This window comes from Dendrobium catenatum, unplaced genomic scaffold (genome assembly GCF_001605985.2).
Source record: "Dendrobium catenatum unplaced genomic scaffold, ASM160598v2 fragScaff_scaffold_231, whole genome shotgun sequence".
NCBI lineage: Eukaryota > Viridiplantae > Streptophyta > Magnoliopsida > Asparagales > Orchidaceae > Dendrobium > Dendrobium catenatum.
In genome coordinates, this window is record NW_021318693.1 from 9,989,336 (window position 1) to 10,002,090 (window position 12,755).

The window sequence follows — 12,755 nt, forward strand, 5'->3', positions numbered from 1 at the left end:
TGTCTCTTGTTTTATCTCAACCATGTGGATTGCTTTCTCAATCTCTCTCATGACTCTCAGTTGCAACCTCTAAAGTTGATCCTTTATAAACAAGTGGGCAAAGTCAAAAAGGTTCAAACATCAACCTATATGTGTCACGACCTGACTCGGTGAGCTTGCATAGGCGAGGTGGGAACGGAGGTCGGACGGTAGACTAAAATATCAAATCTCTAAAACTATCACCATAAAATTTGAAATAGCCACTAAAACAATAAAATTTAAAATGCATAAACATAATCTCAAACAGATTTATATAATAATCTTTCTTCCGACGCTCCTCTCCTACGGTATACATTTTCACCCTTTCTACTCATTTTGATTTAACTTAAACTTATCTGAAAAATTGTAACAACTAACAGTGAGCCAATGCTTAATAAGTAAAACACAATTCTAAACTACTATAATCAAGACAATGAACAATATATTAGATGTTATATTTCATTTAAAACATAATATAAATTGATTTTTTATAAATATGTTATTAAACATATCATATATCGTAAAATTATATCTTTCATTTTCATTTTCATTTTCATATCAATATTTGTAACTTTCTCATTTCGTATATATTATAACCGTCACAGGAGCCACCGTTTAGTACCATAAAAGTACTTCTTTACCATTTCTTTTTTCATATCCTTTACCATTTTAACGTACATGAGTACAACGTCTCCAGTTAGAACCATAAGATAGTGAGCTCCATCAATTCAGCATGCACATGCATTCACTCAATATAACAATCATATCATAATCATATCATCTCATTTCTATTGCATATGAACTTTATATGATAATGCTATAAAATGTAATATATAAATTGCATGATCAATCATTGTACAAGAGTAACAGAATCATGATCTAAATTAATCATAAAAATTTCATAAATATATTTGAACTTTCAAAACATATAATTAGAGAGAAACAAAAGTCATTACTGTAAATAAAGAATCATGTATACTTACTTCGATTTAAAAGATTTGATTACTCCGCTCGAACACCTTCCTTCAAGATCCACGATTATCACCTATAAGTATTAATTTAGTATCTAACAGCTAAAGCTAATAATCTCAAATTTAATCAATCTATTCCTATGAAACTTTTAAAGGTTCTCTTTCTCTCACTCTCTCTAATTTAAAATATAAGGCATGCATTTTCTAAAAATTCATTTTTAATCCAAGTAATCCCTTTTTCATTACTTAAAATAATTCAAATTTTTTCTATTTTTCGTATTTAAATTAATTAAAAATTAGGAAAATATTCTTTTGTGAGAAAAACTCAATTTATACTCTTAGAAACCCTCTTAGGACCTTTATGAACCATATTTGTAAAAGCACTTTCTAAATTTTCAACTTTAGGGAAAAATCCTAAATTTTCCAACCCAATAATTTTGAAAAAAAAACCTCATTTTCAAGCATAAAAGTATCTCCTAAACCTATCTATCCTATCATTCTCTTAAAGAAATTTAAAAGTTTCCTCAAACCCTAGATTTTTTTCTTTAGAAAATCCCAAGGAAATACATGAGAAATTGTTAATAAGAACTCATCTTACTCTTCCCTACGATTTCCCTTCGATCTCCTTCACAAACAGCCGCCGGAATCCGCCCCTAGGGTTGCCGTCCTAAGCTTGCCCATGTGCCTCCCTTCCGCCTCCGCCTCTTCTCACGTTCGGTTTCGGCCGAACGAACAAAATGGGGACCGAATTCATTTGGTCCCCTTAAGAGGAAATTAATGGTTTAGGCATAATGTCCTAAATGCCCTTCCATGACTCATTTTGCTTTAATCTCACTAAGGGTATATTAGTCTTATTCGAAAGTTTTAAAAACTTTGCCAATTTTTAATTCCCAAACTAATCGAAATTCCATATATATTCTTTATTCCGTTTTGCTCAAAATTTTATGTTCAATTTAATAAAATTAATTTTGTTAAAATCCGATGACTTTGAAAAATTTACTTAAATCTCGTTGCGGCGCATCAAAAAGCGTGTGAGGTCTAAAATTAGCATTTTTTGGGTTTTACAATTCTCCCATCCTAATAAAAATTTTGTCCTTGAAATTTACATACAACATCTAGTTACAAATTAACCAACATCTTTCATTTCCATTAACATACATTTTAACATAGAACAGAACAAACTAAACACCTGAAATATCATAACAAAATAATATGATCAACCTCAAAATATCCGACATAACATAACAAGATAAACTACTAAATCTCAAACACCAAAACATCAGATTTAATATTACAAATCACTAAAAATAGACAATAAAGTCATCTCTATTGTCATTGTCAGGATCTACTGATTCATTGGGCTCCTGCTGAATCAAAGTATAAACTCGTGGTCGAACATTCTGCCTGGATTGATTTTGCACTGAACCTGCAACTAATGGCTCTATCATCTTTTGTTTGTCAAAGTTCCTTTGTGAAGGTGTTTTATTTGATCTCATTTTTCCTGAAGTCTTCTGAACCAATGCAGGATAATATTTTGCCATGTGTCCAGGCTGATGACACCAATAGCAAGTATTGGAACCAATCAAACATTCACCCTTATGCAATCTGCCACACTTAGCACAAGGTTCCATAACTTTATTTATAGTTGCACCCTTGACTCCATTAGGACTAAACTTGGGTTTCCTCTCATTTGATCCCTCAGTTTGATTGATTTGAATATCCTCTTCAAAACTCTTCCTTTTATGTTGATCCCTTCTCCTCTGAGTAGCTTGCAAATATGATTCAATCATTTGGGCCCTCTCTACCAGAGTAGAATAATCCTCAATGCCAAAAGGAATCAAAGGTTGTCTAATGATATCCTTCAAACCAGATAAGAAACGATGACACTTCTTTTCTGCAATGGGTATCTTCCCAATCTTCTGCCTCTATTGGTCCACCACTTGAAAACATCGGAGGCTTCATATCTTGGAATAACTTTAAATTTTTATCCATTGGAGAACTTCCACTACCTCCAACCTGGGTCTAAGTGTTCTTAATCATTTGGGTAAAAGATTCCATAGTAGCATTGATGCTATTACTCGAAGGCTCTGCTACAACTGGTATCTCCCTCCTAATTTCTCTCGTAGTGCCATCAGTGACATCATTTTCAGGATCCATAGCTCCGAAACATAACGCGATGAAATAAAATTAGTAGTCTACAATAATTATATCCTATAGCTTCTCTAACATATAGAATCATTCTATTGGCTCTTTCATATTAATCAATATTAAACCCTTTGCTTTGATATAATTTTTGTCACGACCCGACCCAATGAACTCGCATAGGCGAGGCGGGAACGGAGGTCGAACGGTAGACTAAAATATCAAATCTCTAAAACTATCACCATAAAATTTGAAAGAGCCAATAAAACAATAAAATTTAAAACACATAAATATAACCTCAACCAAATTCATATAATTGCCTTTCTTCCGATGCTCCTCTCCTACGATATACATTTCTACACCTACTCATTTTGATTTAATTTAAACTTACATGAAAAAATTTAATAACTAATAGTAAGTAAAACACGCTTATAAATTACAGTAATCAAGACAAAATGAATAATATGCTAGATGCTATATTTCATTTAAAATATTTGTAAATTTCTTATTTCGTATATATTACAACTATCATAGGAGCCACCGTCTAGTACCATAAATGTACTCCTTTATCATTTCCTTTTTCATATCCTTTATCATTTTAACACGCTTATAAATTACAGTAATCAAGACAAAATGAATAATATGCTAGATGCTATATTTCATTTAAAATATTTGTAAATTTCTTATTTCGTATATATTACAACTATCATAGGAGCCACCGTCTAGTACCATAAATGTACTCCTTTATCATTTCCTTTTTCATATCCTTTATCATTTTAACGTGCACGAGTACAGCATCCACAGTTAGTACCATAAAGGGGTGAGCTCCATCAATTCAACATGCACATACATTCACTCAATATAACAATCATATCATAATCATATCATCTCATTTCTATTGCATGTGACTTTATATGATAATGTCATAAAATGTAACATATAAATTGCATGATCAATCATTGTACAAGAGTAACATAATCATGATCTAAATTAATCATAAAGATTTCATAAACATGCTTGAACTTTCAAAACATATAACTGGAGAGAAACAAAAGTCATTACTATATATAAAGAATTATGTATACTTACTTCGATTTAAAGGATTTTATTACTCTGCTCGAACACCTTTCTTGAAGGCCCACGATTATCATAAACATTAATTTAGTATCCAACAGCTAAAGCTAATCACTCAAATTTAATCAATCTATTCTTATGAAATTTCCAAAGACTCTCTTTCTCTCTCTCTCTAATTTAAAACAGAAGGCATGTATTTTCTAAAAATTCATTTTTAATCCAAGTAATCCCTTTACCATTACTTAAAATAATTCAAAATAATTTCTATTTTTCGGATTTAAATTAATTTAAAATTAGGAAAATATCTTTTTGTGAGAAAAACTCAATTTCTACCCTTAGAAACCATCTTTTAGGACCCTTAGGAATCATATTTGTAAAAGCACTCATCTTTTAGGACCCCTAGGAACCATATTTTTAAAAGCACTTTCAAAATTTTCAACTTTAGGGAAAAACCCTAATTCTTCCAACTCAATAATTTTGAAGAAAAACCTCATTTCCAAGCATAAAAGTATCTCCTAAACATATCCTATCATTCTCTTAAAGAAATTTAAAATTTTCCTCAAACCCTAGATTTCTTTCTTGAGAAAATTCTAAGGAAAAACATGAGAAATTGTTCATAAGAACTCATCTTAATCTTCCCTACGATTTCCCTTCGATCTCCTTCACAAACAGCCGCCGGAATCCGCCCCTAAGGTCGCCGTCCTAGCCTTGCCCGTGCGCCTCCCTTCCACCTTCGCCTCTTCTCACATTCGGTTTCGGCTGAACGAACAAAATGGGGACCGAATTCATTCGGTCCCCTCAAGAGGAAAATAATGGTTAAGGCATAATGTCCTAAATGCCCTTCCATGACTCATTTTCCTTTAATATCACAAAGGGTATATTAGTCTTATTTTAAAGTTTTAAAAACTTCGTCAATTTTTAATTCCCAAACTAATCGAAATTCCATATAGGTTATTTATACCGTTTTGCTCGAAATTTTATGTACAATTTAATAAAATTAATTTTGTTAAAATCCGACGACTTTGAAAAATTCACTTAAATCTCATCGTGGCGCATCAAAAAGCGTGTGAGGTCTAAAATTAGCATTTTTTGGGTTTTACAATATGATACATATTGCTTTTGCACATTATAATCATAGGGTTCTATTCTAAAAGTTAAGCTCTCAAATTACAAATACATGTTTTAAAGCAACTATCTCAATCATGGCTATGTTGATATCAAGTCTCAACTAGAGGGGATCTTTTGTTATAAAATGCCTCTTAAATTTAAAAAAAAATAATTTTGAGCTCAAATATTGATGAAAATGCAAAAAAGATTTTATAAAATAAAAAAAATCTTCAAATTAAATCTTCCACTATATGCCATGATCTAGCCTGGAAGCTCGAATTAACGAAGTAAAAACAGACGGTCAAATGGAAAAGTACAATTCTTTCAATATTAATAATTACTAAATAGATTAATATCCAAAAGTAACTGAAGAGCAACTAAAACAATTTTCCAATTTGAACACATAGCAAATCAGTTCTTATCTATTTTCATTTGATCATCTTCTTCTGTACACTAACTTTTCTCTTTAAATCGTTTAACCCACAATAGATTTACCTGAAAATTTTCAATTCAATAATTTGAGTTTTTTCTATAACAAACTCAATGGTTGATTATAGTTTATAGCATAGCAATTAAACATGCATACAAGTAGTCATATTCATTTATTAAACTTTTAATTTATCATATATATGAATATTCAATATATATGTAGATCAAAATTTTTATTTTATTTTAAACTTCATTCTTTTAACATTTCATTTATGATAGGATCACCAACTAATTTTATCTTGTACCACTGAAGGTATGACTATTTTCATTCATTTTCTATTTAACATGCACATGTAAGTTGCGTCCCAACTAGTACCACAAGGGAGAGAACTCCTTATTTTTCCATGCATGTACCTTTTTATTTTCAATTTTTCTCATTCTATATTAAAGTTTATTCTTTTACTTTAAAACATATTTTCCCCATATACATAGTAATATTAATATAAACATTATGACTTCATAAGAAGCTCTTTCTGTTTCTTCAACATGAAATATAATCATATTAATATGAATACTTATAATCACCCACTTCACTACTTTCGTGTTGAAAATCCTTCCAAATTTTTTCAGTTTCTAAATGGCCTCTTTAATGCAACACCTAAACTTTCTTTGGAAACTCTTGTTATCTTATGTACTTTGACTCAGCTCAAAGATTTAAATTCTTTACCGTTCCAAATAAAATTGATCTGCATTAATTATTGCTAAACAACTTTCTAAAAATCAAATATCGTCAGGATAACATTGAATTAATTGGATATTGTTAAGATAACTTCAAATGCATCGCCCATCATTTATATAATGTTGAATGCTTCTAATTTGTTATTTTCTAATTACAATTTCATCATCTACTATTAATCTCTAGAATGATTGAAATTTAAATATTCTTAAATTAAAATTAATTATCTTGTTTAATTTTTTTCTTCCTTCCTCATCAAATATAGACTTCCACCAATCTGATTTTTTATTGATCAATAATATACTATTGTTTTAGTCAAAATTTAAAAATTACACATTTATTTCTTGTCTAAATTTGAACAGAAAAGATAAATTTAAATTACTTACTCTGTCCCCATTGTAAAAAAATGGAGGCTCAAGAACTCTTTCTTTTTCTTGTTCCTCTCATTGAGTCTATATCTTTCGAAAACCTCAACAGTAGAGAAATTCTCCTTCCAAATTTTCTCTTGCACACAAATTTCTCTCTCTCTCTCTCACACACACCCAATTTTCATTTCTTCCTCTTGGTCACTGCCTTCTCAACTCTTTTGTACGTGCAACTTTATTGGAGAGAGCAGAAGTTGATATCTCACGCGATGAGTCGTGTTTATATGCTTATGATTGCATTGGTTTGCTCGTTCACACAATCTCATGCTCGCCCATGCCTACCCGCTGCTTCGCCTGCTTACCTGTTTGAGCTAAGGGACTGTTTGTGTATTTAACAATTAGGCCAAAAATAGGTGAGTTTAGAAAACATAAAAAAAAAACTATGGAGTGAAAAATTTTATTATGCATTCCTTATTAATCAAACCAACACCAAAATTTTTAAGTCCCCGGCATTTGGAGTACTTTACTTTTCTTTTTCTGGAAACCAAATAACCCCTATATCAAAAATTACTATTAAATTAAGGGATTTTAAATGTGGAGAGAAATTCCTCACCAACTTTACATTGGGTTTGCTGCTTTCAGATGTGGCGATGCTAATATTGTTGAGGTTCCAGTTGAAGTAGAAACACCTGATCATCATTACTATCATGTATGCTATATGAGACTAATCACTTAAGTTCATTCTGTTATTTGTCCTCTAATCATTCTTTTCACTGATTTGACACAGTTTCTCCTCTTCTTTGTATTTCTCACAATGGCAGCTAGCTTTCTTTACTGTGAGAAAAGTTGAAGCTCTCGAAGAGCTAACTTGGGTAAGCAAATTTCTCTTGACTGTTCATTGACCAATGGTATACTAGGGCGAGTTTCAGTAACTGGAGTTGGCACTAACTGTCTTAAAGTGAACAAATTTCAGTAAATTTCGCCAAGTCCCAATCAAAATTGATCCAAAACTGATTCAAAACTCGCCAAAAAGGATCTGCTTTCGGCCAAAACTGAAAAATATGAACCATACTTCCTAAGCCTATATCCAGTCTTCACATCTCAATTTGAAGCATACTCACTACTGCTAGCCATAATAGACTCAAATTTCATTTCGGAACAATATTTTTTCAGCAGCATAGGTGAACCAATTTTGGTTCTATGTGAATTACCATAAGAAGTATATTTATATATATAAGTTGTGCTTTGCCTCACTCAATGTCCATCTTACAAATTTTTTCTCTTTGTGATATTTCTTGTTTCAGGACTATGGAATTGATTTTGATGATCAGACTCACCCTATAAAAGCGTTCTCATGTCGTTGTGGTAGCAAGCTCTGCCGGGACAGGAGAGCACAAATTAGTAAGTTTCACGTTCATTTATGCTATAGTTGCGATGGAGAAGATGGATTTAAAGCTGAATGCCATTGAACTTAATAAATTTTTGTTAATTGAATGTTTCATCTCATCAAACTTTTTTCAATGAGAAAGATGTGGGCTCTGAAAAATTCCATTTTATGTTGTGATCCTGGCCTCTCCGCGCCATTCGTATGTTTTTCTTTTAAGTGTTAGTGTGACGATAACAACAGAGAGTTTTAACAAGATTAGGTTCCGGGGGAATTTTTAGAAGGCAGATTGGGTTTTAGATAAGACACTACCCAGAGATTTTGCCCTCATTTTGTGAGGAACTTTTTTTTTTTATCTGAGTTCTGGTTTTCTATAGGCGCAAGCCCCTATAGTTCATTACCCCTCCCGATAACAGGAGAGAACTTTCGATTAAGGCTAGTCGTTAATAAGATTACATAGGTTATGAACCTACCTTATAATAGCAACAATTTTAGGGTTTAAATTTTGAATTTAGATTTTTATGATTTGAAATTTATCACTATGAACTTAAAACTGGTGGTGGGGGAATGAAGACGAGCCCGATCAAGATCCCATGGTTCCGTCGTCCCGGGCTGTCATGATCCCTGGTCTACTTAGTCAGAGGAGGTAGTCGACCCAACTTGACAGAATGCATCTTATCGACAGCCATGGGTTGCTTCTTCCAAGAATACCTTGTAAACCTGGGTTGGTGTTTTTCTAAGGGGATATATCTGAACCCACCTTAGCTGACAGAGGGCTTTATGCCTATCGAATATACCCTATGATTCATAATTTAAGGGTTTGACGCCGTTAGGGAAAATACGGGCTTTGGCCATGATCGTAATATAATGGTGTCATTTTGTGGCGAAACCACCCGATCAGAGGGCACGTGCCACGTTCCTGTTGGCAAGAGACTGTTTGAGGATGAATCAAAGTGATACACCCGACACACATTCGCTCTTTGTGAGTTGAGGTTTTCAAATTTATCACCCTCGAAAAACGGTTGTTAGAAGTGGATGATTTTTATTTTTGAGTTTTTTAGATGATTGATTTTATTTTAAGAATTTAGACCTTTGTTTGATTTGAGATTTGATCTCTCTGGTTGAGATTTTCTGTCAACGCGGCCTCTGTTTAGAATTGCGCAATAAGAGGCGCGCCGCGCAATTTGACCCAAAACCGCCTCGAGGCTTACGCAACTCCTCTCCTGGCAGAGGCGTACGCCTCACTTGGACTGAGGCGCGCTTCAGAGGCGCAATTGCGCAATTCTGGCTGAGGCGTACACCTCAAATATATGCTCAGTACCGCTCAGTACATGCTCGGTACCGCTCAGTATATGCTCGGTATAGCTAGGTATTTGCTCGGTACTGCTAGGTATATGCTCGGTACCGCTCAGTATATGCTCGGTATAGCTAGGTATTTACTCGGTACTGTTAGGTACATGCTCGGTACTGCTCAGTATATGCTCGGTACAGCTAGGTATTTGCTCGGTACTGCTAGGTACATGCTCGGTACCACTAAGTACCGCTAGGTACATGCTCGGTATTGCTAAGGAACATGCTCGTTACCACTCGGTATCTTCCCATAAAAACAACTTACGAACTTCAAAAATAAATAGAACTTCAAAATTACTCTTATAATAAAATTTTGTTCCCCCGCCAGGGGGCAGCGCCCCCTTGGACCCCCGGCAGTCCGGCATATTGTTCTATTCATCATCTTTAGTAATAGTTGTTAGTGTTAGTCTACTTCTTCATGAGTGCATGCTTTGATTGGAAGACATTGGACTCTATAGGAGAGGAGGATGGGGTGAGAAGATTCCCTTGAAGACCCATTTAGTGATGGGACATGATTAGATTTTATATGTTCTTTCTTAATTGTACTTTGGGAGTTTTAATAGACTAATATTTTATGGTTTTGTACTTTGGGACATGATTTTATTTCATCTATTTTCTTACTTTCCCCTAATTTTAATTGTCATTTAGATGTTTTTATTATATGATAGAATCTTACTATTTTTTACTTGCTAAAATCCTTAAATTATCATTTACGCAATTCTTCGTCGGTGAGGCTTACGCCTCACATCGCCTTGAGGCTTACGCCTCGCCTCACGGACGAAAAACGCCTCGAGGCTTATTTACGCAATTTTAAACCTTGAACGCGGCCATTATCGCGGTGACTTTAAAGTCACTCTTATTTTCGTAGGATTTTGGGAGGCATTTTGTAATTCAAGTCATGTCAACTCCATTCCTTTCAAGGAGGAGGATGAAACTTGAATATTTGACCCGCGCAGCATTCTCAAATCGTTAGATTTAAGACTTAGATATGATGATTGGAGCACATGCGGGTTGTACCATTTGACCCTGCGCAGCATTCTCGGTCATTGGTGTTTATGCTTTTAACATGTTGACCGGAGCACATGCAGGGTTATAGCATTTGATCCTGTGCAGCCTTCTCGAATATTTATATTTGTAACTTTAATAGGTATGTCGGAGCACATGCAGGGCTTAGCGCTTCAATTTGAATGATCATATTTAATACATAAGGGGTATTTTAAAATATTTAAATATGCTTCATTGCAAGTGATTTCGTTTAGGAAATAGTCTGGGATTTCATTTAAGGTCCTACGAACGCCTTCTGTCCGCTTGTACACATGTTGCGGATCCGGTGGCATTTATTTAGTACTATGATCATTTGCTTTTACTTGTAAGAGATTATTGTATTTGATTGACATTGTACGGAGGTCGGCTGCACGAGTGTTGTATCCTTCATTAAATGTTGTCGATTATCACTTGTAGGTTTATTGTGATTATGGAGAATCTCCTGTTAATATCAATAGGTGGTTTGTCATTATCTGCAAACGGATTGTTGTATATGTGATAATATTTCTACAACCACATGTGGGCAAGCTGTAGTGTCTTCTAACATCTATATCCCTTCACTAATATTCTCAGATGAATTTGATAGGGACTGCCACATCTTCTTATATGACATCTACGAAGAATATCATCAACCCTGATTTTCTTTATTAGATTTAAATGAGAATTTGACTTTTAATAGGACACAATGGAGAAAAATGATTCATGTAGCCGACCCCACGTAGTGGGATAAAGGCTTGGTGTTGTTGTTGTTGTTGGAGCTAAATGTGTCCTCTTATGCTTTGAAGCCAATCAAAGAGCACCATTACAATTGTTGTACATATACATCGGCCTTTTCTCTTAGAAAATTGGTGTATTATGTCTTCTAACATCTATATCCACCAATATTCTCAGATGAATGTGATAGTGACTGCCACATCTTCTTATATGACATCTACGAAGAATATCATCAACCCTGATTTTATTTCTTTTGGAGCTAAATGTGTCCACTTCTGCTTTGAAGCTAATCAAAGAGCACCATTACAATTGTTGTACATATACATCGGCCTTTTGTCTTAGAAAATTGGTGTATTATCTACATTTTGACAAGTGTCAAATTTGTATGCTCTTACCATACTACACGCCTCTTGCTTTCCTTGCAAGAACACATTTAACATTAGTATTTTGATCGATATAAACACCATGTACGGATTGTAGTATTCATTAGAGATTTTATAATATGGCTCATAAATAAGCGGTGTTCAAGGTTTTTATAGCCATATTGAGAGTGCAAGTGTGGTTCGAGTTCAAGTTTGAGTCCAAGTTCAATATTATTTGATCAAGTTTGATTTGAAATTGGTTTTATGTTTGAATTATGATCAAATCAATTCTTTTTTTTTTATATGTCCAAGTTCCCTGTTGTTCAATGAAAATTTCATCAGCCTTCCGGCGTCCCCTCCCCGATGCCGAGAGGTAAGAGAGTGACTCGACTCGGCCGGAGCGAATCAACGACGAGGAGATTTGGGAGAGCGAATCGATCCCATAAAAGAGTCTTCAAGTCTTCTAATGAGCACGACCTGCTAATTTAAACAACTTAATTTAATTTTAAAAATATTTTTGGTTCCCTCAAAAATCAGGCAGCCTTACGGCGCCCCCTCCCCTCGCGGGGAGGTTGGTACTTTCCCTTTGGCTCGACTCGGCCGGAGCGAATCAACGGCAAGGAGATTGAAAGAGTTGTGTCTGTGTCCCTCGGTCGGATAATCTCGACGACCGAGGGCTTTAGGTGACCGGATCAACCCCGGGACTTCCTTCAAAATTGCTCCCACATCTTTGCTAATTATTTCTCTTTCCCTTATATATATATATATATATATATTATAAAAGATAGAAAGAGAGGGGGATCGGGAGAAGTCAAGCCTGATCGGGCTAGGACGGGTGACACGCACGGCGGAGGCTGGAGTCGGCTTCGTTGATGACGGCGGGATCCAATAAAAGCCCCTCAAATCCTACTTAAAACCTCGTTACGTACCAAGAGACCAACCTTTGTGATGCTTTTTCTTTAGCGTGTGGGAGGGAAAACTGGTGTGAATGCTTTTTGATGAGGTAGCGTTAGCCTTTATACACACTTCTCTTAGCGTGGCGGGGTAAATCTAAGTATG

The 12,755-nt window shown here is 34.5% G+C and overlaps 1 protein-coding gene across 3 annotated transcripts in view; it reads left to right on the forward strand.

Annotated features, from left to right (window-relative positions):
- The window catches only part of LOC110109382 (histone-lysine N-methyltransferase SUVR4), a gene marked incomplete at its 3' end in the record, with an annotated part of 36,227 nt that extends 27,984 nt beyond the window's left edge, over window positions 1-8,243 (forward strand). For all 3 annotated transcript variants that reach the window (XM_020840425.2, XM_028693167.1, XM_020840428.2), the window contains 3 exon segments: window positions 7,485-7,551; window positions 7,664-7,714; window positions 8,147-8,243. In XM_020840425.2, coding sequence (XP_020696084.1) covers window positions 7,485-7,551; window positions 7,664-7,714; window positions 8,147-8,243 — 215 coding nt within the window.
- Window positions 8,244-12,755: the final 4,512 nt, after the last annotated feature.